The 27176-nt window shown below is 40.4% G+C and overlaps 1 protein-coding gene and 1 long non-coding RNA gene across 4 annotated transcripts in view; one reads left to right on the top strand and one right to left on the bottom strand.

Moving 5' to 3' along the window:
• Window positions 1–13642, bottom strand: part of LOC308339092 — a 17608-nt gene extending 3966 nt beyond the window's left edge. Inside the window, exons 1-3 of one of the 2 annotated variants that reach the window (XR_013966456.1) lie at window positions 13492–13642; window positions 8013–8167; window positions 6791–7813 (exon numbers count right to left, since the gene is read on the bottom strand). This is a non-coding gene — a long non-coding RNA (uncharacterized lncRNA). Of the gene's footprint in view, window positions 1–6790; window positions 7814–8012; window positions 8168–13491 lie in introns of those variants that run through there. The other variant, XR_013966457.1, reaches the window with a different exon arrangement.
• Window positions 13092–27176, top strand: GRSF1 (G-rich RNA sequence binding factor 1). Of its 2 annotated transcripts, none has more exons than XM_080797475.1 (10): window positions 13092–13563; window positions 16056–16212; window positions 17186–17341; window positions 17742–17885; window positions 18551–18686; window positions 20578–20762; window positions 21758–21879; window positions 23434–23569; window positions 23921–24001; window positions 25461–27176. In XM_080797475.1, the coding sequence occupies exons 1-9, from the start codon at window positions 13210–13212 to the stop codon at window positions 23968–23970; spliced, it is 1440 nt and encodes a 479-aa protein (XP_080653601.1). In that variant the 5' UTR covers window positions 13092–13209; the 3' UTR covers window positions 23971–24001; window positions 25461–27176. The 2 variants fall into 2 exon arrangements, with proteins under 2 accessions (XP_080653601.1, XP_080653602.1); XM_080797476.1 differs by lacking the exon at window positions 13092–13563 and adding an exon at window positions 13741–13859.

Below are 27176 nucleotides of genomic sequence, written 5' to 3'. Positions count from 1 at the left end.
GTTAGGCGTCTGACTCTTGGTTTCTGCCCTGATCTCAGGGTTGTGAGATGAGCACTGTGTTGGGTACGTGCTCAGTGGGGAGTCTGCTTGAAGAATGCCTCCCTCTTCCCCTCCCACACAACACACACACAAGCTTTGCCTGTCTCAAATAAATAAATGGACCTTTAAAAAAAATAAGGAAAAACTCTCCAATTTTCCTTCTAGTTTTAATAGAATTCTTTAAGTGTCCATATCTAAAAAGATGCCTATGTGAACATTAAGAAAAAAATTTCATCTGTAATGCATTACCTTTTGGGCAGTAAAATAAGGGGTAGGGAGAGCCTGTAGAAGACCAATGGATCTTGGAGAATGACAGTGGATTATTGTAAAACCAATTAGATAGTGATTCCAACCATGGCTCTATTCCAGATGTGGTTTTGTTGCTAGAGCAAATAAAAATTGAGCCCCTTACACAGAACCATTCCCTGAGAGGGATCTGTCACCTAGCTGGGAGCAGGTTTACTATGCTGGACTACCATTATGGGAAGACTAGAACTTTGTTCTCACTGGCATAGACGTTTATCTATATATAGATTTTCCTTCTCTGTACATAAAGTTTATGCCAAAACCACCATCCATGGATTTATGGATTGGCTTATCCACTGTCATGGTATTTCTTATAGCATCACCCTGTAAATCTTATCTTGTTCCCCCTCATCCTAAAGCCATTGACTTGATAGAAGGTGGAGTGGCTTTTTGAAGACTCATTTATGGCACCAGCTAAATGACATATGGCATACCTTGTGTAGCCGGGGCAACATCCTCCAAGAGGCTCTAAATCAGATACGATTATGCTCTAAATCAGATAATAATATAGGTGGTGCTCTTTCTTCTGTGGACAGTGTATGTGGGTCTGGGAATTAAAGGTGGTGGAAATGGGAGTGATTCCCTTCACTATTATCCCTGGTGATGCACTAGCAATTTTTTGTTTCTTATCCTCGTGACTTTGGTTCTGTTAGTATACAGGTCTCAGTTCTAAAGGGAGGAATGCTTCCCCCAGAGGACAAAATAATGGTTCCTTTAAGCTGGAAGTTCAGATTGTTCCCTGGTCACACTGGGCTCCTCACACTGATGAATCAACAGGCAAAGCAGGTGGTTACCGTTCTTGGTGTGGTGACTGATCCTACCAAGGGGAAACTGGGTTACTACGGCACAGCGGGGATAAGGAAGAGCATGTTTGGATTGTGGAAGATCTCTCAAAAGGCTCTTACCACTCCCACATCCTGTGATTTTAAGGCTAGGGAGAAACTACAGCAACCCAGTTCAGACAGGACGAAGGGCCCACGCCCTTCAGAGTCCGGTCACCCTACCAGGCAAGGAACCAGATAAGGAGTTTGCGGAGGGCAAAGTAACTATGGAATTGATAGTAGTTATAAATACCAACTACAACCATGTGACCAGGAGTATAAATGAGGACTGTAATAGTCACAACTATTTTTTTTTTTCTTTTTAAGATTTTGTTCACCTTTTGATAGAGAGATAGCGAGAGAGGGAACCCAAGCAGGGAGAGTGGGAGAGGGAGAAGCAGGCTTCCTGCTAAGCAGGGAGCTCGATGTGGGGCTCGATCCCACTGGGACCATGACCTGAGCCAAAGGCAGACACTTTACCACTGAGCCACCCAGGTGCCCCAAAAGTCACAACTATTAAACTGAAAAAATTACCCTAGCCACACCGGTGATTACACAAACTTCCTAATGTTTTATGGAATTTACCTACTATTTGAGTTTATTGTGAAATTTCCATCCCTAAGAGGAAAAGAATTTCTTTAAAGTTTTTTTCCCCCCAATTATCTCTACACCTACTGTGGGGCTTGAACTCATGACCCTGAGATCGATGGCCCCATGCTCTTCTAAGCCAACCAATCCCCAGGAAAAGAATTTAATTTAATTTAATTTTGTTAAGAAAAGAATTTCTTAAAAGTCTACTTTTTGGGTGCCTGGGTGGCTCAGTTGATTAAGCAACTGCCTTTGGCTCAGGTCATGATCCCAGTGTCCTGGAATTAAGTCCCACATCGGGCTCCCCCTGCTCTGTGGGGAGCCTGATTCTCTCTCCCTCTGCCTGCCACTCCCCCTGCTTGTGCTGTCTCTCTCTCTCTGTCAAATAAATAAATAAAATCTTTTTTAAAAAGTCTACTTTTTAAAAAAAATAAAAAATAAAAAAAAATTTTAAAAGTCTACTTTTTTCATTACCTACAAGCACCTTACATAATATTAAATAAATCAATTAGGTGGTGTTCACTAAAGGTTTTAGTATTTTACATATTCCAAACTAGTATGCCAAAGCACAGCTGAGGCAGTGATAATTTCCTGTTAGTTGTTACAGGCATATTCTAGTTATTTGTTCACTGATACAGTTCCCAGGCTAGACTACAAACTCCACAATTGGGATATTTTTTTCTCCATTTTATATGCAGTATCCAGCTAATGTTCAGGCCCTAGAAATAATCTACCTGGGAGAAAAAATGTTTTCAGAATGTGTCGTATAAATGAATGAACTGATATTACATGTGTATAAATGAGTAAGTCTAAAGTGACTAATAATTGGTGACTGTATGTAAACATCTTTGTAATCATCTAACAAAGGGGTATTGCAAATAATTTTGGAATCAGAAAGATGGGAGTTTGAATGCTGTCTTTGCAATTTGTTAATAAGCATTGGGCATCTCACTTGGTCTCTCCAGAGTCTCAATTTCCTCTTTTGCAAAATAAAGTAAAATGTTGCAGCATTGCTATGAGGACTGGAGATAATTTATGCACCTGACACAGGGCTTAGCTCAAAGTAGGTGCTCAAAAAAAGATAATTCTATCTATTTATCTCTCTGTTTATTTCAGAACGCGTGTGCGGGCACGAGAGAGAGAGAGAGAGAGAGAGAGAGCGAGCACAGGAGTACATGCATGCAAGCATGAGTGGAGGGGTGGTGGGGTAGAGGGAGCAGCAGAATCCCGGCTCTATCCCAGGACCCTGGGATCATGACCTGAGCAGAAGGCAGATGCTTAACTGATTGAACCACCCAGGTGCCCAAGGATAGTTCTATTATTATTTACTACATGTGTGTAGGAGTAATTAAACAACTCTTTGTATACATTATTAACATTTCTGAATTAGTATTTTGAACTTACCAGGTTTAGAAAACAGAAAACAGTTTATGATGTTCTGCCTCATAGCTGGAACTGTTTTAATAAAATAAGTAAGTTGCATTGTAATTGTTAAGTTTGAGTAATTTAAGTGTATATATAATCTAATTGTATATATAATTGTATATTATATATACAATATATGTACAATATAATTGTAGGTTTATAATTATAAGTTTAAAAAAACTTACAATACTCTTACAAATCTCGGGCAATTCTCTTACACTTGGGGTTTTGAGGAATTTTATTCTATCTGAAAACCTACCAATATTACAGAATTATTAGACGAATCAAATATGCAAATGAGTTTTATAAACTGTAAAGTGCTAAACAAATGCTAATTATTGTTTTATATCATTGACCTGAGTCCTTCAATCATAATTATGAGAACACTATTCTGTCATTGCACCATTATAACAATGCATTTTTATCTCCTTATTCATTTCCTAAAAGAAAAATCAAGCTGAAACCTGCCCCTGGATTCACAAAGATATCACGAGGCCCAATGACCTAGTGTTTGTTACAAATTCAGAAAACTCTCATCCTTAGAGACATAAACTGCAACTGCCAAAAGAATTTTTAAAGACAAAGTGCTATGTGTCATTTTGTACTCACCAACATATTCTGCTTGTTGAAAACCTACTGTTTTAAGTAAACGTAGAAACTTTAAATAAGTCAATAGCACATTTTATGAGGTACCTAATGTGCCACGGACTCTCCCCGTAACCTTTACCTTAAAGACTTGAGAACAAGAGCTTTGTATAAACCAACCAAGGGGGCCCCAGGCAGAATAGGGACATTGATTTTGTTTCTGTGAGGTGGGGGTCATGGTGGTTTGTGTGTTTTGTTTTTGTTTTTTTTTATGTGGCTTCACAGCTGGCAGGTCCTAAATTTAGCTGCACATCAGACTCGCTCAGGAATTCACCCCAGCTCTGCTGAGACAAAATAAGACAAGGAGGAGCCGTGGAAACAGCATATTGAACAAATTCCAGGTCCTTCACAGGCAGTCAGCTGGACATCTCTGTCTGTGGACCACTGGCAAACTGGCTTATCTTGCCTTCGTGTTGCTCTTCTCTTCTCCACTTCTAGTGCTCTTTCCTTTGCCAGTGGTTCTTTATTTTCCAGGGTCCCCAATGTCAGGATAGAATCCATCGGATAGGTCATTAACACCCTAGCGTGACCTAGTTTAATGCGCCATTTCTTTAGAAATGTTAATGGTGTGATGTGAGACTCTATGATAGCGTGGGCTGGGGTGGTTAAGGGTGGAGAAGCTTTGCTTCCTGCCTCCCAAAATGACATTACTTAGGGAATAGCTTCCTTTAAAGTCTACCTTCCCATAAATAAAAACTTAAAAAACAAACAAACAAACAAACAAACAGGCTTCCCATAAAGTCAGTCCTACATGTAAATCACTATACAGGATGAATTTTAGGAAAAGAGTGAAAATGAAGTCAATAGAAAATCTGAATAGCACCTGGAATTTTGACTCGTAAGCCCTACAAAGCTTGCTATTTTCTTTTCTTCCCTTTCTTTAAATTAGGGCAGACGTTTGTGACCTTTCTTAGGAAATGGAATTATTCAACATGGGATGGATCCCCACTTGACAGAGAGGCTGTAAATGGGATTCAAACATTGGATCAGAATCTTTCAATAACCGTAACATTTTTTTTCTATCCCAAAGACTTGATGGTCTTTGAAAATTATTTTATTGGTTTGATACCTCTGTAGTTTGTAACAAGTAGGATTAAAGCCTTTACTTTTGATACACGTCTGTTAGCTGCTTTAGTTTGACCTTTACCTGGCAGCCTGTGTCCAGGGCTGCCGCAAGGCTTATAGAGAACACTTTCAGGAAAGTAGGATTTCCCTCATTAGGCCAAACAGCTCTTGACATTGTTCTTATGGTCTAGACACCTTTTTTAATCCTGTGAATTATTGCATTAGCTCTTGTCCTCCTCCAAACTATGGTCAGAGTCCAATTTCTTAAATGTAAATGTGCTTATATCACTTTCCTACTTCAGTTGGCACCTCATTATCTTCCATATGGAGTTCAAGTTCCTTACGATGTATGTACAAGGCTTGATGTCTCTTAGTCTTTTCAAAATTCCCAGTATGTTAGTATTGCTACCACAAATCATCTGTAGTTCCTTGAATTCTCTAAGTCCTCTTATGCCTCTGGGGTTGTGCAAAAACTGTTCCCTCTGCCTAGAACAGCATTCCCTTCTTCACTTTGCTACTCTTTATTGACTCCTTCACGATCCAACTTTGGTGTCAACTCTCTTGAAAGAGTCTTTGATTCAAAGAGCGTGAGAGGTCCTTCTTTTGAAAATCAATGGTATCCAGATACACCTCCTTATAGTAACAATTGCAATGTGTTGCTATTGATTTTCTTATCCATTTTCCTTAAAAAATGTAAGAGCCTTGAAAATAGGGATTATTTCCGGTATACATTTCTCAGTGTCTAGCACAAAGAATGCATTAGTAAATATTTCCAAAAATAATGACTCTCAGAATAGAGGACTAATTCCATGATCTTATCAAAGCATAAGGTCAGATTCATGGTCAACATTCAAGGTAACTATTACCAACAGAAATTGTTATGAGAGGGGAAAAAAACCCCAAAAAACAAAACAAAACAAGACAAAAAAACAACAACCCGAAACTGTGGGGTAATGTCTCAAAGGGCCAGACCACACTGGGGGAGGAGACACTACTGAAACACAGTCCATCATACAAATTCTGAGAGAAGAGACCTAGAGAGGTCCATGAAGTCGCAAGAAGGAGCACAGAATGGGAGTGGAGTTGGGGAGGATGTGGAAATGCAACTTTGTGTTTTTCTAGGGATAATTCTTTTGATAGCTTAAACTCCCTACTATACCATGTTCTTATCTGAAGGAAAAAACCTAGAAAGCAGGCCTCACAGATCGCAGTTAACCTTTTTTCTCTTGAAATCTTGAAGGCTAATTTGTGATTACAGCAGTAGGTGGAGTAATTAATTTTGGATAAATGAAGTATAACAAGTAATCATAATGGGATTATATACTGTACATACATCTCCCATGCCACCCTACAAATGATAATGGTATTATCTTTACTTAAGTGACCACAACGGGGCACCATATGTATACTTCCAGTAGCTGCTGGTAAATATTTGTCATAAGTAGAGTCTAGAAATAGTCAAATTAAAAATACATATGAAGATCATTAGAAAACAGAGTTCCTTTATTTACTGGAAAAATATCCTATTCGAGGTCCAATTTACCATTGGCTTTTCTTTCATTTTTGTTACTTTTTGTCCAAATAGAAGTGTTATTTATAAAACTAGCATTAGGGGCATCTGGGTGGCTCAGTGGGTTAAAAGCCTCTGCCTTTGGCTCAGTCATGATCCCGGGGTCCTGGAATGGAGCCCCGCGTCGGGCTCTCTGCTCAGCGGGGAGCCTGCTTCCTCCTTTCTCTCTCTCTCTGCCTGCCTCCCTGCCTACTTGGGATCTCTGTCTGTCAAACAAATAAATAAAATCTTTAAAAAAATAAAAAATAAAAAACAAAACCAGCATTATATCCCTTAATCCATAGACAAATGTATATACACATGTATGTGGATATAAATAATCTACTGATTTCAATTTGATAAACATTTATTGAATACTGATCATGAGCAAAAAACTGTATGTATGTTATATAAACACGTATATCTGTTTTATATACTTACACACATATATATCTCTCTATATATATATCATATAGACAGGTAGGTAGATAAATATCTGTATTCATACAGATAGGTAGGTAGATACAAAGATTTTATTATGATACAGAGCCTTGTTCAAATGTAGTGGGGGAAACAAGACTAAATGCAGTATATACTTCCAAGATCTTTTTACAATGATGATTCTCATTCCCATGATGTCCTTCAGACCAGCAGGGTATACAACTTCCCTAGATTCTAAGACGTGCTTGAACAGACCTCTTAGGGTTTAACCTTTGGCTTTGTGTTTTCTAATTCCATAGAGTCTCTTCCAAAGGAAATTTATTTTCCCAGGGAGGAAGCAGACTTAAACCCTTAGAATCAAGTGGTATACCCACTGTGCAAAACAGTATGGAGGTTCCTCAAAAAATTAAAAATAGAATACTATATGATCCAGTAATTCCACTATGAGGTATTTAGTCAAAGAAAATGAAAACATTAATTTGAAGAGATAGATGCACCAAGCGCCCCTATGTTTATTGTAGCATTATATACAAAAGCTGATAGAAGCAGCCCAAGTGTCCATCAACAGAGGAATAGATAGATGTGGTGAATATACAGAATGGGATTTTACTCAGCCATAAAAAAGAATGAAATTTTGCCCTGCAACAACATGGATGGAGCTAGAGGGTATTATGCTAAGTGAAATAAATCAGTCAGAGAAAGACAAATACCGTATGGTTTCACTCAGATGTGGAATTTAAGAAACAAAACGAATGAACAAATTAAAAAAGATGCAAACAAAAAACCAGACTCTTAATTGTAGACAACAAACTGATGGTTACCAGAGACGAGGTGGGGCGGGGGAATGGGTCGAGTAGGTGAGGGGCATTAGGGTACGCTTATTGTGATAAGCACCGAGTAAAGCGTGGAACTGTTGAATCACCATATTGTACACCTGGAACCAATATAACATTGTATGTTAATTATACTGGAATTTTAAAAATAAATAAATTTTAAACACTTATACATTATTAACAAGTAAGTATTCAAGTGGTTTTATGTCAATTACATTTCAATTAAAAACAAATGCTGGGGTAGAATTGGAGGGAAGAAACAATTAAAATACAACAATAACCATTTCCTTGAAACAGTACCTAAGGGGTGCCTGGGTGGCTCAGCTGGTTCAGAGTCTGCCTTCTGCTCAGGTCAGGATCCCAGGGTGCTGGGATTGAGCCCCGCGTCACAGTCCTTGGGTTCTGTACTCAGCAGGGAGCCTGCTTCTCTCCCTCTGCTGCTCCCCCTGCTTGTGCTGTCAAATAAACAAATAAAGTTTTAAAAACAAAACCAGAAACAACAAAAAAGCCCCAGTACCTAAGAAAATGAAAACATACCACTTATCACGTTCTTCCTAAGGGCTGGATACCTCACAGATTCTGTGGAAGCTAATATTATCTTTGTTTTTGTAACTGAGGAGCGCAAAGCTCAAAGATTGAGTAATGACCAGCTACACAGCTTGACAATGACCCAGCCAGAATTTTTGGAGTATGTGACTCTAAAGTTTTGTTCTTCCTAATTAAGCTAGGTTGTTAAAGAGCGGAACATTATTCTTCCAAGTATCACAGCGGATGGACCTTTTCCTTTCGTGCCTTTTTTCCCAGTGTCCTTTGTTTCTTGTGACAAGGATCTCATTTGTCTCTTGCATTTCCTTTTCCTTTAGCTCTCAATTTAGGAAGACACGGGCTTCAGGACGCCCTTTCTTAGCAGGTGGAAAACTTGTCAAAATCCCAAGTACAGCGGAATTACCAAATTTAGAAGTGAGGAAACTGCACTGATCAGCTCTGAAAGGATAGACAAGAACAGCACCTTTGAGGAGGACTGGGTAGCTAGAGGACAGTGGATAGAGGCAAACCTGACTGTGTGTGTGTGTTGTGCGCCTGTACATGAGTGCATCTATAATCTTGCATGGCTTGACTTTTTTTTTTTTTAAACACTATGTTGATGTATTACCTATTTTATTTTGTTTTTAAAGATTTTCTTTCTTTCTTTGAGAGGGAGAGAAGAAGCCAGTGGGGAGGAGTAGAGAGGGAGAAACCATCTGAAGTCGACTCCACACTGACTGGGGAGCCTGTCCTGGGGCTCAGTCTCAGGACAGCAGGATCAGGACCCGAGCCAAAATCAAGAGTCGGACGCTTAATCAACTGAGCCACCCAGGTGCCCCCATCTATTACCTATTTTAAAGAGATGATTATTCAGAATGATGCCTATTAACAAAGGCTTCTTGATTATTTTGCACCTCGTGCGTCAGTTGACGTTCAGAGACTTGGGCTCTGGGTGCACCCTAGCTTCTGCCCTCCTAGGAAAAGCTAGTTGATGGGATTACTTTTCATTAGCTGACCAGTAAAAACCACCTTATTTTTGCAAATACGGCCAGACGATGCTCTAGCCCATCATCACACTTTCTAAATCTCCTCAGTGTGAGCTTTACTTAGTAGTACCATTTGAGCATTCACAGAGAATTCAGTTTTGTGACTGCTACATCTATATGGATAAATTAGTTCCTTGTAGTAACTGTGTTTGATAATGTGTTCTGGGAATTTCCTTGGGAATAGAGTTCCTATGTCCAGTCTTGTCCATATTTGCCCTGGGAAAAACGGACCATTATTAATATAAATATTTTTTTATATTCATATTACTATTTCTTGACAGCACATTTCATTTAAATAACTAATCAGCTACGCTTTCCTAGAGACCTATCTTAACTTCAAAAAACTAATTTTAAACAAGTGAAGAAGCTGCAGTATTTAGAAGTTTATTGGCCTGTCATGTGTTGATCATAAATAGGTACATTTTATTCCTTCACAGAGTGATTTTCCAGATGCAGTCTATGGGAGAGGCATAAAGACTGGTTAGCATGGACCTGACAGTAGTGAATATAGGTCAACTGACAAAGCTAACCTAGGAAACGCATCACTGTGGCAAAAAACCAAATCTTTGAGTTTGTGGCTCCAGTGGATCAATTTTCTTTGTCAGATAAAAGAATGAAGGAGTGGTAGTGGTGATAAAATGCACCTCTTTGTCTTTCCTTGGAGGTAACTTTCTTGAAGTTCTGTTGCATCTACTCAATGCAATAAATCTCTTCCTTTAATCTTGGATGATGAATGGCACCTTAATCACAGGTTACACAAATGGGCACCATTTCTTTATGGTACTTCACTTCCATTGCTTTTCCTTTTGCCACCCTAGGTTTATTGACATCCACGGTTCATGATTTTTTTGTTCCTTTCAAATGCAAAGGAGGCCGTGGGGTGGGACCTTTAAGATGAACTCAACTTCATTGCATATCAGAAGAAAAGTGTGTTCACCTCCAGGAATTGAGGGGCACTAACAATAAAATGTGTTCCTTCATTTCTTTCTTAGTAAGAACAATCATCCCTTTCCAGGTCCTCTCCCAGCCACCAATAATGTACTCTTTAGAACTAAGAGGACTTCTTTTGAAAATTCTTTCCTAGCAATGGGTGGTGATTGTTTTTCTCAGTCCTTCTTACTCTCCCAAATCTATACAGTGTTTCTTTCCACCAATTTAAATGGCTCTACCTCATAAATTCTCATGAGAGGAGGTCAACGCTCTGTGAGTGCTACTCTGTATATCGTACTGTAACTGCTAAATGACTGTACCAGGAGGACAATATGCTTTACGGTTAATTAGGGAAACTGCAGAGCTCTCTCCCATATAAAGGTAATCTCTGCACCTGAGCTTTGATGCCTATCCTCTCTCACCCTGCTAGGAACCCACACATCAATTATGCCTATTTTCTCCTGATTACTCAATTAAATCCATAGCAACTGAATCCTTTCCCAACATCATTTCAGCATGCTCTAATCTAACCCAATTTAATTCAAACAAGAAAAACAAAACCCACTTTTGACCTAAAGTTCCTTTACTGCCTTATCCTTTTCTCACCTACAGAATCAAACTTATTTTGCACTTCAATCTCCATTTCCTCACCCCTGCTCTATTCTGGCCTCTGCTATCACTACCCCCAAACATCTGTAGATAAGATGACTGAAGGCTTTCCATATCACTAAATCCAACACACTTTTTGTTCTCATCTCACTTGACAAGTAAGTAATGATCTTAGTAAGGACTTGACACTAAGATACTCCCTACTCACTTCCAGAGAAACACTCTGCCGGCTTTCCTCAATTCGCTCTTAATTCTCTTTCTCTTCCTTCTCTCTCTTCTTGCAAGTTCATTTTCCTCTACAGGGCATTCACTGTTGTAGTGCGTCATTTGTTTCTAGGCCTTCTCACTCTAACTTGGTCCTAGCAATCTCATCCAAACCAGAAGCTTCATCTATACTGACAATTCTCAAACGAGTATTTCTACGACCGTCTTCTCTGGCTTAACAGAAATGGGGTTGATTTGCTTCCAGTATTTCTACATTGATTTCTAAACATGCCCAGGGATGAAAAGTTGTCCCCACCCAACTCTCCCAACTCCAAACAATAACACAATTACAGAAAACACTATCCCTCTCTCTAATCTAACCTCAAATCCTGTTGATTTTACCTCCTAAAATTTCAGTCTTCCCTCTTCGTCTTCGTTGTCACCACTCTCGTCAACAGTGTCCAAAAGCCTTATTTCCATAATAAAAGTTTAACTAGCACTAAAGAGGGCTATATTTATTTGGGTTAAGATAATATTTAATACCACTTTTAAAACTGGTGTTCCGTAAGTCATTAGTTTCAATTTACAAAGCCTGATATTCTTTCTATAATCTAGACATACATAAAAACCTAAACATCACTTTGATATTTGGTCTGTAAACCTATTATTATACTCCGATTGCACAGGGCATAGCATCATGCCTGGAACACAAAAAGCACTTAGTAAATGTTTTTTAGATAATTGAATAATTGTTCAAAGTTAGTTTCTTTTCTCCCTTGGATTCTCCCAACTTCCTGTAAGTAAAAATTGAGACTTTTTATGTAATACTTTGGTGTTACTCCTGATTATAATCTGCAAGATTTCATTCTGTGCATTTAGTTGCTCATCCATTCAGATTTGTGTATTATGCACGATGGCTTCCGCTATTAAGAAAATGAAGGCAAGAGTCAATATAGGCAGAATCCCTAATATGTTCACGGATCATGATTTACAGTGATAATCTGTTATGATGGGCTAACCCATTTTCCTGCTTGAATGGAAGATAAAAAAAAAAAAAAAAAACACCTCTCGGATTTCTAAATCTTGCAGATGAGGAATCCCCTACTTTGATACTTCAAATCACAAAGCCAAGCCAATCAGATTTTTTTCCTGTTCTTTGCTTTTTTTGGTGGGGAAAGGGTTTTCTGGGAAATATTGAACTTTCCCTTTCCTAAGAGTAGGCCAGAGTACACAACTCAAATTTTAAACACAATTTTCTTGAATACTTCAAAACAGCTAATCCAAGAGTCATCCTGTTTTTTCTTCTTTTTTTAAAGTCCTGATCACTTTAAGGTGTTGCTGAAAGGGGGACTGACATGATCTTTGGGGTTTGCTTTAAAATATTCCAGCAAAGGAAAAAATGTTTGTGGCGTGGTGGTGGTGACAGATACAACAAGACTGAAAAAAGAAAAAATAAATTTCTGAAATTCTGGAAGTTCAGTATACTTTGAGATTTTCCTTAATAAAAAGCTTCAAATTTTTCAGATTTTTCTATTTTTTTAACTCTCAGTACTCCCTTTTGTCTATTAATCTTAGACGGGTCTCAGGATGAGGAAAACTACAACCAGCCTTTTTGCAAACCTCTGCCTGTGCACTAATTTATTAGAGGCTTTCTTTTTGCTCTATACATTATCGGCATGTAAGTATTTATATATTTCATTTTAAAACAAAGAAAGCTGACCTTCCACACAGACCTCAAGTTTCGGGGGTACTACACTTTCGATATTATCCCAGCCTCTTTGTAACAATTCTTTTCAGAGACGGCCCTTTCGCCCCTCAAGTCACGCGTTTCGGGGCGACAGTGCGGGGCGTCGCTCAGCGGGCGATCCGAGTCTCCGCCCTCCCCAGAGCAAGAGGGGGACCCGATCCGTCCTCCCCGGGCCTCAGCTCCCGGCCGGGGAAAGAGCCGCGGGGCTGTAGTCCCCGGATCCCCGCGGCCCCCCCAAGGCCGGCCTGAAGCCCCGCCCCGAGGGCGGAGACCGGGCGGAGCCGCGCGCTCTCCTCCGCCTCCTCCCGACTCGCCGCTGCCCCGGGTGCCGGCGGCGCATGTGCCTGGCGCCCCCTCCCCGGCCCTGGATTCCACTCCCCCTCCGCTCGCGCTGCAGCCGCAGCCGCCTCCAGGCCCCGCGCCGCCTCCGGAGTCCATGGCCGGGACGCGCTGGGTGCTCGGGGCGCTGCTCCGGGGCTGCGGCTGCAACTGCAGCAGCTGCCGGCGCACCGGCGCCGCCTGCCTGCCTTTCTACTCGGCCGCCGGCTCCTTCCCCTCGGGCGTCTCGGGCCGTCGCCGCCTGCTGCTGCTGCTCGGGGCCGCCGCGGCCGCCGCCTCTCACACGCGGGGCCTCCAGACCGGGCCTCCGTCCGCCGGGAGGCTGGCGGGGCCTCCCCCCGCGGCCGCCTCCGCCGCCGCCGCGGCCGCGGCTTCTTACCCGGCCCTGCGTGCCCCTCTGCTGGCGCAGTCGCTGGCCGCGGCCGCGGGCCCGGCGCGGAGCTACAGCCAGGTACGTGGGCGCCGCGAGGGGCCGCGCGCAGGACCCTTCCCCGGCCGCGCGCGCGCGCTCGCTCCCGCGCCCCTCCGCCGGCGCCTCGCGTGCACGCCCGGGGATCCGCGGCACGCGCCGCGCACCCTCCCCCCCCACCCCCGCCCGCCCAGTCCTCCTATTGGGCCCCAGAACAAGGGACGCTCTCCCAGGCCTCGGGATTTCTCCTTGTTTTGTTCTCTCGAGTCTCTGGTCGGTTGGGCAGTGTAAGTGTGGCTAGGGGTGAATGTTGAGGCCTTGTTTCCCGCCGGCCCATGGTAGGTTTTGTGAGGCTGTGGGCGCCCCCACCCCGCATCCCCGTCGCTCTCCGCACGCCGCTTGTGAAGTTGGGAGGCCGGAGCCGCGGAGGGTTGGGAGTTTCTGTGCAGCCGGAGCGAGAGGCCTAGGCGGCCCCGGCGCGCCTCGAAGCCTGCTGAGGGGAAGGTCCACGCACTGACTGACGTGGGCTGGGCTCGCGGGGAAGGGGGCTCGTGGCCCGCGCTCCCCTCTGTCTCGGCCGCCGGGGAGAGGCGGGCTGCCCCACTTTACTGAAGGTCACCCCTGCCCTTCCACCTCCTCCCGCAGAAGGACCTTTAGGACCACGGGTCGCCGCCGACAGGGAGGACAGCGTGGAGCCCGATGTGGGGGTGGGGGTGGGGGTGGCTAGAAGAGGGGACGCCTAGAGGTAGGGCCGGGACTTGGGGACCCAGGAGTGGATGTACAGGGTTTTCTGAAGTCACTGTGCCCTTTAAGAACTCAGATTGCAAATATTTTGTGCCGTGTAGGAAGCCGCCTTTCCAGCTCGTGAACGTGGTATCTGGGAAGCATCCGCTCACGTTTTGACCACCCACCTCCTGATCTCTTGGATCGTGTTTCTCTTAATTCAGTTTGGGCTTCTCCTTGAACTTAGGGAAACTGGGAGGCTGATCAGGATGGCTTCTGTCTGCCAGTGGCTGAGCTAATTGATTTGAATCCTGGCCCAATACTTTGTGCTGCCCTTTTCGGTAAAAGCTGGTGATGCGTGTGGAATTCTGGGAAAATGGGGAACGTTACCTTTATTAAAAAACACAGACTATCTCTAATAAGCCTGTGCGAGGTAGCTACTCTCGTTTTTTTTTTTTGTTTTCCCCTATGAAATTGACTGTAGTGATATCTGTTGAGCCTCTACTAGTGTTAGACACTGTGCTCAGATTTATCATTGACTTCTTAAAATTATATGGACGTCTTCATGAAAATGATGGGAACCTGCAAAGGAGTGAAGTACCTCCTTAGCATGATAGATTGCAAGTCGCTTGACTGAGAGTCCGAGTTGTCTTTCCACGTTGATTTGTAGTGCTTGTTGCATTTTTATGAAGTACGGAAAAGACATCTGCTCGAGGTTTCCATTTATCTTGGGCTCCTTGTAGGTAGACGTAAGTCTTAGTGTAAACTGTGGGATGGTACAAAAGAATCTTTTTCTTCAGCCCCATAGAGTACAAGTCTTAAAACTGCGGTTGTCATTCCTGGTCATGGTTGTAATGCTGATTGGAATCTTGTTAAATTCCAGTTTTTGCTGAATCTTGTAAAATACAGTTCTTGAGGGATGTCTCAGGCTCTTGTTATCTTACACTACTGCTTTTGCCTCTTAGGATTTTTCCTTACTCAGTTGGTCTGATTTACCAGTTGACAGACTACTGTTTCCAAGCACCCTGCTCTCTCATTATTTTACCCACTCGGAAATGTCTTTTTATTAACTCTTTTTTGCCTACTGAGTGAGGGGGACACATTGAGCTTGACATTCAGGTCCCTCTGTTGTATGGTACCAAGTTCCTTTTGCCAGCTCATCTTCTTTGGCTCCTAATTGTACCCTGCAGATGAGCCAAATGGGATTATTGCTGTTTTGCAAACAGGCTTTTGTTCATTCATATTACTTCTTCCCCTCACCTCTCAAACTGGAATGCTTTATTTATTGCTGTCAAAATGCTGTGCTTCCTTTGAGGCACATCTTATGTCTTGATTCTTCTGTTAGTGTTCTGTTTTGGATTCCTAATAATCTTGTATCTTAATTGTAGCACATAAAGTATCCTGTCTTGTAATGCTTGTCTTAGTCTAGATGGTAAGCTCTTTGGGATGAGAGCCTAATACCGCACACGGTGAGTAGGAAGCATTCATATTTGTCCAACTGAAGGGACCCTTCTTGTCCTGCCTTAACTAAAACACTATTATTAGGTGTAATTTGGGACCGATAATTTAAAAAACAAGCCCTGGATGAAATTTATGTCCTGCGAAGTCATTGAGATACACCTGCTTGTTGGTTTAGAGTGTATAATTTAAGCCAAAAAAGGCTGCGTTAGATTTGTGAAGTTTATTTCTTGCCTCTGAAATAGGAACTGTCCCCTAAGAATAACATCCAGGGCATTGGTTGCAGAAATGAACATGTTCCCAGTAAGGTTGTTCAAAGAAGTATTTTTACTTTTCTTCATTTCTTTTGGAAGGAGTCCAAAACTACCTACCTGGAAGACCTTCCGCCTCTCCCTGAGTATGAGTTGGCTTCGTCCAAGTTAGGAGAAGAAGTGGATGATGTTTATCTCATTCGAGCTCAAGGATTGCCCTGGTCGTGCACTATAGAAGACGTGGTTAACTTTTTCTCAGGTATATTTTATGAGTGTTTGAAATACGTAATTTTGTTTGAGTACAAGGTACTCGCACAACGTGGTAGAAACCAGTTTTCTCCAGAAGTTTTGGTATGTACTTACGAAAACGCAAAACCAATTCAGCATAGCTCTTGATGTAACACATACATTTACAATACAAGATTGCTTAGTGTCAAGTGATGTAATTTCCTTAATAACACTTTTGGAATGTTTACGTATCTGTGATTAATTTTTAAGTTCTATATCTGACTATGATTTTTAATTTTCCTCTTAAAAAGCTTTTAGGGGACGCCTGAGTCACTCAGTCGGCTAACGGTTCAGCTTGATTTCAGCTCAGGTCATGATCTCAGGGTCCTGGGATTGAGCCCCGAGTCTGGCTCCATGCTCAATGGGGAGCCTGCCTGAGGATTCTCTCCCTCTGCTTTCCCCAGCTTGCGCTTTCTCTCTCACGTAAATAAATAAAACAAATCTTTTTACAAAAAAGGGCTTTTATTTTTTATTTGTTTTTTAAAAAAGATTTTATTCATTTATCTGAGAGAGAGCAAGAGCGAGCTGGCACATGCCAGGGGAGGGGCGGCAGGACAAACAGACTCCCCTTCCTCCAAAGCACAGAGCTGCTGCCTTGGGCTCAGGTCATGATCTCAGGGTCCTGGGATCGAGCTCCGCATCAGGCTCCTTGCTGAGTGGGGAGCCTGTTTTTCCCCTGTCTGCCATTCTCCCTGCTTGTGCTTGCTCTCTCCATCTCTCTCTGTCAAATAAATAAATAAAAATCTTAAAAAAAAAAGTGGAACAGTGTATAGACTACCATCTCATTAGCATTTGGATGCCTTCAGTGATGGGGGTATCTGTACGAATATGATAGACATTTTGGTTCATGCTTTGTTTTGTTGTTGGAAGATTGCATTCTAGTGACTTGTATAATTGAGCTAAGAGTTTGGTTTCTGGTTTTGATTTTATTGCCATACTTTCAGACTGCAGAATCCGCAATGGTGAGAATGGAATACACTTCCTCTTAAACAGAGATGGGAAACGAAGGGGTGATGCCTTAATTGAAATGGAGTCAGAGCAGGATGTGCAAAAAGCCTTAGAAAAGCATCGCATGTACATGGGACAACGATATGTGGAAGGTATGTGAAGTCACGCTCTGGCTTTTGTGATCAGAACCTTAGCCTATACTTTCCAAGGCAGTTTCATTTGATCCTTAGCAGTAATGAAGGAGATAGGTGTTAAGAATACACCCTTTTATAGGGTATGAAAATGAAACACAGAGTTAATCTCAGTTTCTTATCTATAAAATGAGGACGTTGACCAAGTTTACCTCCCAAGTTGGGATGTTTAAATAAGTCACAGCTGGCACACAATAAATATTCAGTAAATGTCATTTGTTATTTTCTCCAAGGAAGTACATAAAGATTAAAAATACTGGCTTCTCCATTCTTGGATAACCCACTAAGTATGATTTGTCTTTTTTAATGTCTTCTTCCTTTGCTATGGAAATTTGCATGCTTTTGTGCTTTTTCTTTGCAGTGTATGAGATAAACAATGAAGATGTGGATGCCTTAATGAAGAGCCTGCAGGTGAAGTCCTCACCTGTGGTAAACGATGGTGTGGTTCGTTTGAGAGGACTTCCGTATAGTTGCAATGAGAAAGACATCGTGGACTTCTTTGCAGGTGCTTTTCAGTTATATCATGTTTGGGGCCTCATTTTTTTTTCCCTTATTATTTCCTTTATATCTTAAATGAACCTTTTCCTAGGTAACTGCATGCAATTGTATTAGGTTCTCTAGGGGAGAGCTCTTCATTTGGGTTACCAATGTTTATAGATTACATAAGTGTTTTGACCTATTACGCTGACCTTTGGAGGGTGTCACATTTCAGAATTATTTCATGCAGGTTTACTTTACTGTTGAGGAAGATAACCTCTTGTAAGAGTGGCCATATTTGTCTAAGAAAGTAACAATTTTTATCATTTAAAAGCGTTATGTAGTTCTTAGCTGTGAAAAATGTAACATTAGTAGTGTTGTTAGTCTAAATTCCTGTTTCCCTACTACATAATTAATGGCAAACCACCCCCCCACCCAGAGATTGTGTGTTTTAGATGGATCGCATGAATCCTAAATATTCTGGAAATACAGATGTGTAGGTATTATTAGCTTTGTTGCATAATTTTCTTTCCCTTAGGCATGTATCCAACTTAGAGACTAGCAAAACAGGCCTAAGGTTTTACTAATAAAATAAAAAAAATTACTAGTATGTGAATGAAGGTATTAATCCTAAGGATAAAAAAGGCTCCCGTTAGCAGCACTAAATTTGTAATAATTTTTTTGGTGTCCTAGGACTGAATATAGTAGACATCACTTTTGTCATGGACTACAGAGGGAGAAGAAAAACAGGAGAAGCCTATGTGCAGTTTGAAGAACCAGAAATGGCCAACCAAGCCCTATTGAAACATAGGGAAGAAATTGGTAATCGGTGAGTGAAGCAGATTCTAATAATGCTCAAGTATCATACTAACAAAATTAGCGGTTATTTATTGTCTAATGCCAGTCCATGGTCACACTTTCGTGATTATACCAAAATTGTCTTTTCAGAGTTGTGGGTTGTTTTTGTTTTGTTTTGTTTTGTTTTGTTTTGTTTTTGGAGAGAGAGAGCAAGCTAGAGAGAGCACTGAGCTGGGAGGACAGGGAGAAGCAGGCTCCCTGCGAGCAAGGATCCCGAATAGGGCCTCAATCCCAGGATCCTGGGACCATGACCTGAGCCTAAGGCAGATGCTCAACTCAACTGAGCCACCCAGTTGCCCCTCAGAGATGAGTTTTTATTTTTTTTCTTTTGGGTCCAGAATCTAGATATGGTCGACACATGGCATTTGATTGTTATATCTACAGTTCTCTCAAACTCGAACAAGTCTCCTTCACCTTTATATTTTTATTCCCTTTCCCTTTTTTTCTTTAAAGATTTTATTTATTTATTTGATAGAGATTACAAGTAGGCAGAGAGGCAGGCAGAGAGAGAGGAGGAAGCAGGCTTCCCGCAGAGCGGAGAGCCCGATGTGGGGCTTGATCCCAGGACCCCGGGATCATGACCTGAGCCGAAGGCAGAGGCTTCACCCAATGAGCCACCCAGGCGCCCCTCCCTTTCCCTTTTTAAATGCAGTTAACTTCTGAAGAAACTGAGTCATCCTGTACAATGTCTCATGTTTTATGTCGATCTTACTGCTGTTTTATGGTGTCACTTTGTTCCTTTGTATCTTCTATTATTTCTTGAAAATGGGAAATTAAAGCTAAAGTCTTGAATTGATTTCGGTTAACATTTTGATACAGATAATACACTATGGGTATTGCTGTATATCACATTGGATGCATGTAGAGTTGGATTGGTTCATTTGTGTCATATTTGGAGTACTCAAAAGTGTCAGATTTTAGATTATTGTTTTGCTGCTTTCTGGCTGTTTTATTTGGCTCCGTTGAAGTTTAAAAAAAATGAAAAGCTATTTTAAAGCCGTGTATTTCAGGATCTATGTATAGAATTGATTCAGAGGTCTCTATTAAAATTTTTTAAAATGAAAGGTGTATGCAAACCACCCTCTTCCATTTTCTTTTAGTACTCTTCACGTTTTCTTAGAATATGTCTTAGAACATACAGATTAGTGTTGCGTTTTTATGTGGGAACATTACGGCAGTGTATAAATCTCTTCAGTATATTAAGAAGTGGTGCCTATCTCATCTTTATAGATCTGTACATACAAATGATTTTTGTAATTTAAGCTTAATTACCTAGGGAATTGCGGTATTGAGGAAAAAAAACTGGTTTCAGAAGCTTGGATTTAATAGGCAGTCCCACTGCCAAGCAGATAGCAAGTCAGAATTGACATTTAGTTCATCGAATTCTCATTGGTGTCTTGTTGAAGTTCTGGGGGATTTTAGCTCCTCATATACTCTGGTGTTTAATATCTTACACAGATATCACTGATTTTCACAGAATTGTCTTGTAAGGCTTTAAGAAATAGTTAACCGACGGTAAAAAAAAACAAAGCCTTTCTTACCAGATATTTTCATACACACAATTAGTCTTGGCATAGTTGTTCTCACGAAGTAAAACAGAATAGAAAATACTCTTAAAATGTACACGAAGAAAGCTGTTACCTTGGGCCGGAGTGTGGGGGAGATTAAATCCGTGGCACGTTTGTTGAGAATACTCTTTGGGGACTAATATCTGTATCTAGTCTTTTTCTCTCATCTGTTTTCTTTGGACACTTTGTTTCATAAGCTGTCAGAAGTATTATATGTGCATGCTTTATTTTAAATGACTTTAGTGTAAAGTTACTTTGCATTGTTTGTGTCTGTTCACTTTTGTTTTGATACAGGTATATAGAGATATTTCCAAGCAGAAGGAATGAAGTCCGAACACATGTTGGTTCTCATAAGGGAAAGAAAATGGCATCTTCTCCTACTGCTAAGTATATAACTGAGCCAGAAATGGTCTTTGAAGAACATGAAGTAAGTGAGGATATTCGACCCATGACAGCTTTTGAAAGTGAGAAGGAAATAGGTAAGGACCTGCATCTTGTTGAGACTTACTGGATCTGTCTTGTATGTTTTGATATTTAAAATATTTTTTATGACCACCTTGTATGGAATTATTAGGTTACGGGACCAGGGAATTGAGTTGGAAGATTTATCTGTCTTTGAGTGTAGTATGTACTTAGAGTATATGCAGAAGGGCTTAATTGTTTCATAAAGTTTTTTATATAACTGTTTTTGTGGATTCCGTATACAAAGCTGCGTGGCACATATATAATAAAAGAATATAAATGTCAACATTTAAACTAAGGTGAGAAAAGAGTAGTTAAAGAGCTGGAATGTTGACTAAAGTAAAAGTTTTGTTTGCCTCTGTATTTAATTATTCCTCTGATTCCTAACCCCAGAGCCACATGTGGGATCTTTGAAGTCCGATAAATCTTTTTTCAACTCATGCCATGGTGGGGTGCTTGGATGGCTCAGTTGGTTGAGCAGTGGACTCCTGATTTCTGCTCAGGTTGTGAATGGGGGCCCTGGGATTGAGCCCTGTGTTGGGCTCCGAGCTCAGCAGGGAGTCTGCTTCAGGGTTCTCCCTCCCTCTGCCCCCACCCCCACTCTCTCGTGGGTGCACAGTCTCTCTCAAATAAAACTTTAAACCATGGAATTATCCTGTTACCATGTTTATTCTTTTTTTTAAAGTGCCCATAACTCAGAACGTTTGTTGCCCTTTTTTTCCCTCATAATCATTTTTCCTTCTCTCTGTTTTTATAGGAAGATCTGTTTTTATGTAATCTCGTAATGGTTTGAGGCACTAAATCTTTGCACTAAATCCTCATGGGTGTTCAGGTGATATTTGTTAGGTGGTAGAAATTTCAGAACATTTTTGCTTTTAAAATTGAAGCCCTTCTTCCTTACTGGCTCGGGAAGAATGGAGGATTTTGACGTAAAGGGCATGACTAATTATAATCTGTTAATAACTCTTTGTGTTCTTCTGTTACTGACGGTGCTCTTTGTTCCGCTTCTCAGAGTTGCCTAAGGAGATGTCGGAAAAGCTTCCAGAAGCTGCTGACTTTGGGACTGCGCCTTCGCTGCATTTTGTCCACATGCGAGGACTGCCTTTCCAAGCCAATGCCCAAGACATTATAAACGTGCGTGGCAGTAAGATATCCAGTCTCAATAGGTTTGGAACAAAAATCCTAAAATTAAACTTATATTAACTTGGGAAAGGTACAGGAGAAAATACCCTATTTCTGAACCATTTTTGGACAATAAAGTGGCAGGCGTCCTCTTTGTTGTGGAAGCTTGTCTAATTCTCTTCAACTGAGAAGTATGGGTTTTATTACATTTTAAGGTCAAACGTATAATGGTAAGAGGATTTTGTAGGTACAAAATAATATGATGTAGCTTTAGTATGCAAAGGAAGGAAGTTTGGTTTTTCTTTAAATTGGTTCAGCTTACTCATTTTTGAGTTTAGGAAACTGAGACCCAGAGGGAATTTGTCACAGGGGAGGTATATACTAAGCAAGAGTCCCAGTGCTCCTGGGTGCTTAGAAGCTTGTAGCCTTCTTCATCAGGATTCCCTAATTTTTGAGAAAGAAATTTAAAAAATATTTTTATTTTATAACATGATGTATGAAAAGAGGGGCACCAGGGTGGCTTAGTTGTTAAGCGTCTGCCTTTGGCTCAGGTTGTGGTCCCAGGGTCCTGGGATCAAGCCCCGCGTCAGGCTCCCGGCTTAGCGGGAAGCCTGCTTCTCCCTCTCCCTCTCCCCCTGCTTGTGTTCCCTCTCTACTGTGTTTCTCTGTCAAATAAATAAAATCTCAGAAAAAAAAGTATGAAAAGGAAGGGAAACAACAATAGCCATATTGACTTCATGAATTTGAGGACATATACTTAATTAAGGGAGAACCAAAGCTAGAATCTTCAGTTAGTAGTGGGTCCTCAGAGTTGTCTTCATTATTTCTTTCTTTTTTTTTTTTTAAAGATTTTATTTATTTATTTGACAGACAGAGATCACAAGTAGGCAGAGTGGCAGGCAGAGAGAGAGGGGGAAGCAGGCTCCCTGCTGAGCAGAGAGCCCGATACGGGGCTCGATCCCAGGACCCTGGGATCAAGACCTGAGCCAAAGGCAGAAGCTTTAACCCGCTGAGCCACCCAGGCGCCTTTGTCTTCATTATTTCAAAAAGCCTGATAGGAATCATATCTTTAACCAGACGGAGGTCGCACAATCTCATTAAAGCATTACATTCTGTTGCTTTGGTTTGAAATGATAACCACTCTGTGGTACCTCTGTTCATGTAGTGCTGGTAAAAAAAACTGGTGAGCAGGTGCATATCTGATATAAAAATGACTTACTAAGAAATGGAAGATGGGCGCTCTTCAGAAACAGGGCAGGATGTATATGGGAGGAGTAATAAAAGTGGTCCTTGCTGGCATAGAAAAGTTCGAGCACTCTTGGTGTGTTGTGTATTGTACAGTTTTTTTCTGTGAGCAGAGAGTTGAAATGGGACCTTGAGTTCTCAGAGGATGGGAAAAGCCAGAAGACATGGTAGATGTGTAACTACTTTGTTGCTTAAAGAGATTTTCTAAGAACAGTGTCTTGGGTGTATCAATCATAGGCCGAAACAAAAATGCAGAGTCTTAGACTGTTAGAAATTGGACCTAGTACCATTATGTTCCTTTTGCCTTCTGTTGTTGTTTAGTTCTTTGCTCCGCTGAAGCCCGTTAGAATCACCATGGAATATAGTTCTAATGGGAAGGCCACTGGAGAAGCGGACGTGCACTTCGATACCCATGAGGACGCCGTTGCAGCTATGCTCAAGGACCGGTCCCATGTTCGTAAGTGCTGCTCATGGTGTTCATTGTCAGTGCTCATGTTTGTCCTCCCCTTTCTCTGTTTTGGAGTTTGCCTAGACTTTTTCTTTGGGAAACTGTGCTCTGTTAATACTCCTAAATTAAATGTAAAAAGGACAGAACACTATATTGTAATGAAAAGCATTTGTTTGCTAATTGTCCTGCATATTTCTATGTAGAGGTGGGATATTTTTTTGCTTGTTTTTTAATTTTGTTTTTGTTTTTAATTAGGAAATGGACAAAGGGTTTGACTTGCTGTCTGAACTATGAGAAAATTTATATTATTATTTCTCCGTTTTCACCTTCTTAAAATGAATCTTTTCTTGTGTTTCTCAGATCATAGATATATTGAATTGTTCCTGAATTCATGTCCAAAGGGAAAATAAGACTTCCAGGGACTCTAGATAAGATAATAAGGTAAATTTAAGAGGTATAATTGTGGGAATTATTTTCAATTGATAAATTAGACATTAACTCACTAATTTGTACTATGGTGCAAACCATTCTTTTTTTTTTTTTTTAATATTCTATTTATTTGAGAGAGAGGGGTGGTGTGCGTGTGTGCGCAGGGCAAGGAGCAGAAGGAGAGGGAGAAGCAGCCTCTGTGCTGAGCACAGGGCCCAATGCAGAGCTCCATCCCATGACCCTGAGATCATGACTGGAGCCCAAATCAAGAGTCAGACGCTCAGCCGACTGAGCTACCCAGGAGCCCCTTGGTAATGATCAGAGTGATCATGATAACTCAAGCATCAAAATAAGGAATGAAAAATCTCTTGGGAAATAGGATTCATTATGATTGAATAGTGGCTTTGGGTATTTTTCCCATATAGAGTCTTTTGGCATCATCCCCAATGTTCATCCTGCTGTGTGCCTAAAAATAATTTTTTACCTTTAATATCTATATATTATGCTGAAAGTGTGCTTATATATGCATTCTTCTTATAAAGTTTAAACACATTTCCTTAGTTGCAAGATATTAAAATGTTTAAAATGATAAATTTGATGTTTAAGCCTGATGATTCACAGACCTGTAGCCCTCGGGCAAATAATACATTATATGTTAATAAAACAAAAAACAAAAAAAATGATACATTTGAAATTGGGATTTTTCATTATTATCTACACTTAATGTACCACTGTCTCTTTCCTAAGAAAGTGTTATGAAAATAGTTGTCTGTCCTAGGAAGTACACAGTTTCATAGAGTTAACTTAATGTGTGACAAATCTACTGAATGTTTGGGTGTCCCCTCCCTTGACTAAATGTTATGTGGTATTTTTTATTTACCCATAAAATCTTTTAATGTATTGAAATCATTTTTCTATTTATAGTGGTACATTTGAGATAGTTAACTGTAATGACTTATTGGAAATACATGAGGCATTTCTTTACTATAGTTCATAGTTGTAGTTGTCATAGGCTGTTTTTGGATATAAAATCCCATAATCTTGTGATGTTAAATATTAGCTAAAATCTATGTAAAATATATTTTGTGCTCAACTCTGGAAATTTGTCTTTATACCAGGATGTAAGCAATAATGTCTAATTTTCTTCACTGTAACATAATGGATTTCTCACTAAATGGATTTGCACTAAATCAGAAAAAAAAGTATTGGGGCACTTGGGTAGGTCATTTGGGTAAGTGTCCCCAACTCTTGATAACAGCTCTGGTCTCGATCTCACGGTTGTGAGTTCAAGCCCCTCGTTGGGCTCCACGCTGGGCATGAAGCCCACTTTAAAAAAAATTACTAAATTTGTAATTCTAAATGGTCTGGGAAAGAGTATGGTATGGTAACACTTTTTCTTTTCTTTATTTATTTATTTTGCACCACTTTTTCATTTTGAGTCAGTGTGCAACATTTTTCTTTTTATTTTCAGGACGAAGCAAGAAGCATTTCATTTGCACATCTTTCTTGGACGTGGAATGTAAAGTTCCAGTTTTGTAGCAGCAACTGCTAGAGAAAGGATTTGGGGGTTTTGGGTTACTTGCTTATAAGACAAATTACATAGTGGACTGTTAAGAAGGAAAGATTCAGTTTGGAATTACGAAATAAACCACAAATTTAAAATTTTTGTTTAATCTGTTCAAGATCTGATTTAAAAATCTGGTTTCTGTTATATATGATTAAACAGTTTGTTTTCATAGAAGATGTGTTACCTAATGAAAAGACTACATATTTTTATTCAGCACTGTCCTTGAAAGTCTTTCTCCTGTTTTACAAATGCTCTGTTGGAGGTTTTGTCTTTTTGCCTCTGATGTAAAACTTCTCTGGAATGAAATACTGATTTATTTTAACCAAATACTCACCAAAGCAAGGAAAGGTTTCAGACCTTTGAATCATTAAGGTTTGGCGGAGTAGTTTTAATTTTAGGTGTATTAGATTACTTAGGTAGGAGTAGAAATTTAAAAAAAAGAAAACAAGAAATAAGTACCACAGGTTAGTGAGTGTCAGTGACAACAATTTGGCAGTTTTATGTCTTTAGAAATGTTTGCCTTTCTAAGCCTTGTGCTAAAGGCATTTGACTTTGGTGCCTGTATCCGTAAGGAGAGAATTCTAGTCTTAAAAGTTCTTTGAACACTCACCCCCCCAATTTTTTTTTGATTGTGGGTAAACCTTAAGGGTGTTTGTTAGTCTCAAACTGTGAAGTGACATGTCAAAACAGTCCTTACTGGTAAGGACGTTAATGGCTTCACTTGAATTTAAACCAGCTCCTGAGAGGAAAAAAAAATCTTGTCTCCTCATTTTGCTTTTTCAGTGGGATAGCACATCCCATATTTTAGAACAAGTAGGGGTGCCTTGCTTAAATAAAAATAGCATTTAATGTATAACTGTGTGAAGGGTTTATGGATAAAGCTGTACTTCTGTCACATTGTGACGGTACCTTCTGCTTTAATATTAAACAGCTTGTTATTTAAATATTGGATTAAAATGGCTGGCTTCAAAATGTAGTCCTTAATAAACTAACTTTACGTGCACCTGTGTAGGAGAATCAAAGTCCTGTATACTTTCTTTGCCTTGTTCCTGTTCTCAGGGTGACGACTGCCACATAGTTACCAGGAGATACAATTCTAGTTCTTAAAATTGAATTAGCCCCGATTTCTGAGAGGTGATATCTGGAAGAGAGATGACGCCTTCTCTCACTTAATACATAACCATCTCTGATTACCAGCTAAGATGTGAAATCACTGTACTGTAAGTAGTCAATAAATGAAGGCTTCTTTCAGGCTGCAGATTACCTAAGAGTATTTATTTTGGAGTGTGTCTATCGACCAAATATATTTTTGTTACATCAAATCCTGGTATGGTATGAGAAGAACTTGTAATTTTCGTTTGTATTTTTATCATCCCATATGAACGTGACTTCATTAAGCATCTAAACATCTTCAGTATTACTAAAGTAGAAATGTGTTCTCATATAGGGCTGAGTATACCAAGCTATCAGAAGGGGTGTCTGTAGCTGTGTGATCTATTAGAATATGGTCTTTTTTCTGTTTAGCAGTATGTATCTTATTTGCTATGGAAAAAATCTATAGGGACTGTTGGGATTGGGGTTGGTGAGAAATTAAATCATTTGCAATTATTTTAAAGCTAA

The sequence above is a fragment of the Martes martes genome (assembly GCF_963455335.1).
Source record: "Martes martes genome assembly, chromosome: 2".
NCBI classification, from domain to species: Eukaryota; Metazoa; Chordata; class Mammalia; order Carnivora; family Mustelidae; genus Martes; species Martes martes.
Note: the sequence above shows the minus strand (reverse complement) of the source record. Positions and strands in the feature narration are given on the sequence as shown.

Bases quoted from the DNA above. Each gene is read 5' to 3' on its own strand.
- GRSF1 (XM_080797475.1), top strand. From the start codon at position 13,210: ATGGCCGGGACGCGCTGGGTGCTCGGGGCGCTGCTCCGGGGCTGCGGC. The intron at 13,564-16,055 runs GTACGTGGGCGC...TTCTTTTGGAAG, and splicing joins CGGCGCGGAGCTACAGCCAG to GAGTCCAAAACTACCTACCT. The intron at 23,570-23,920 runs GTAAGTGCTGCT...TGTGTTTCTCAG, and splicing joins CAAGGACCGGTCCCATGTTC to ATCATAGATATATTGAATTG.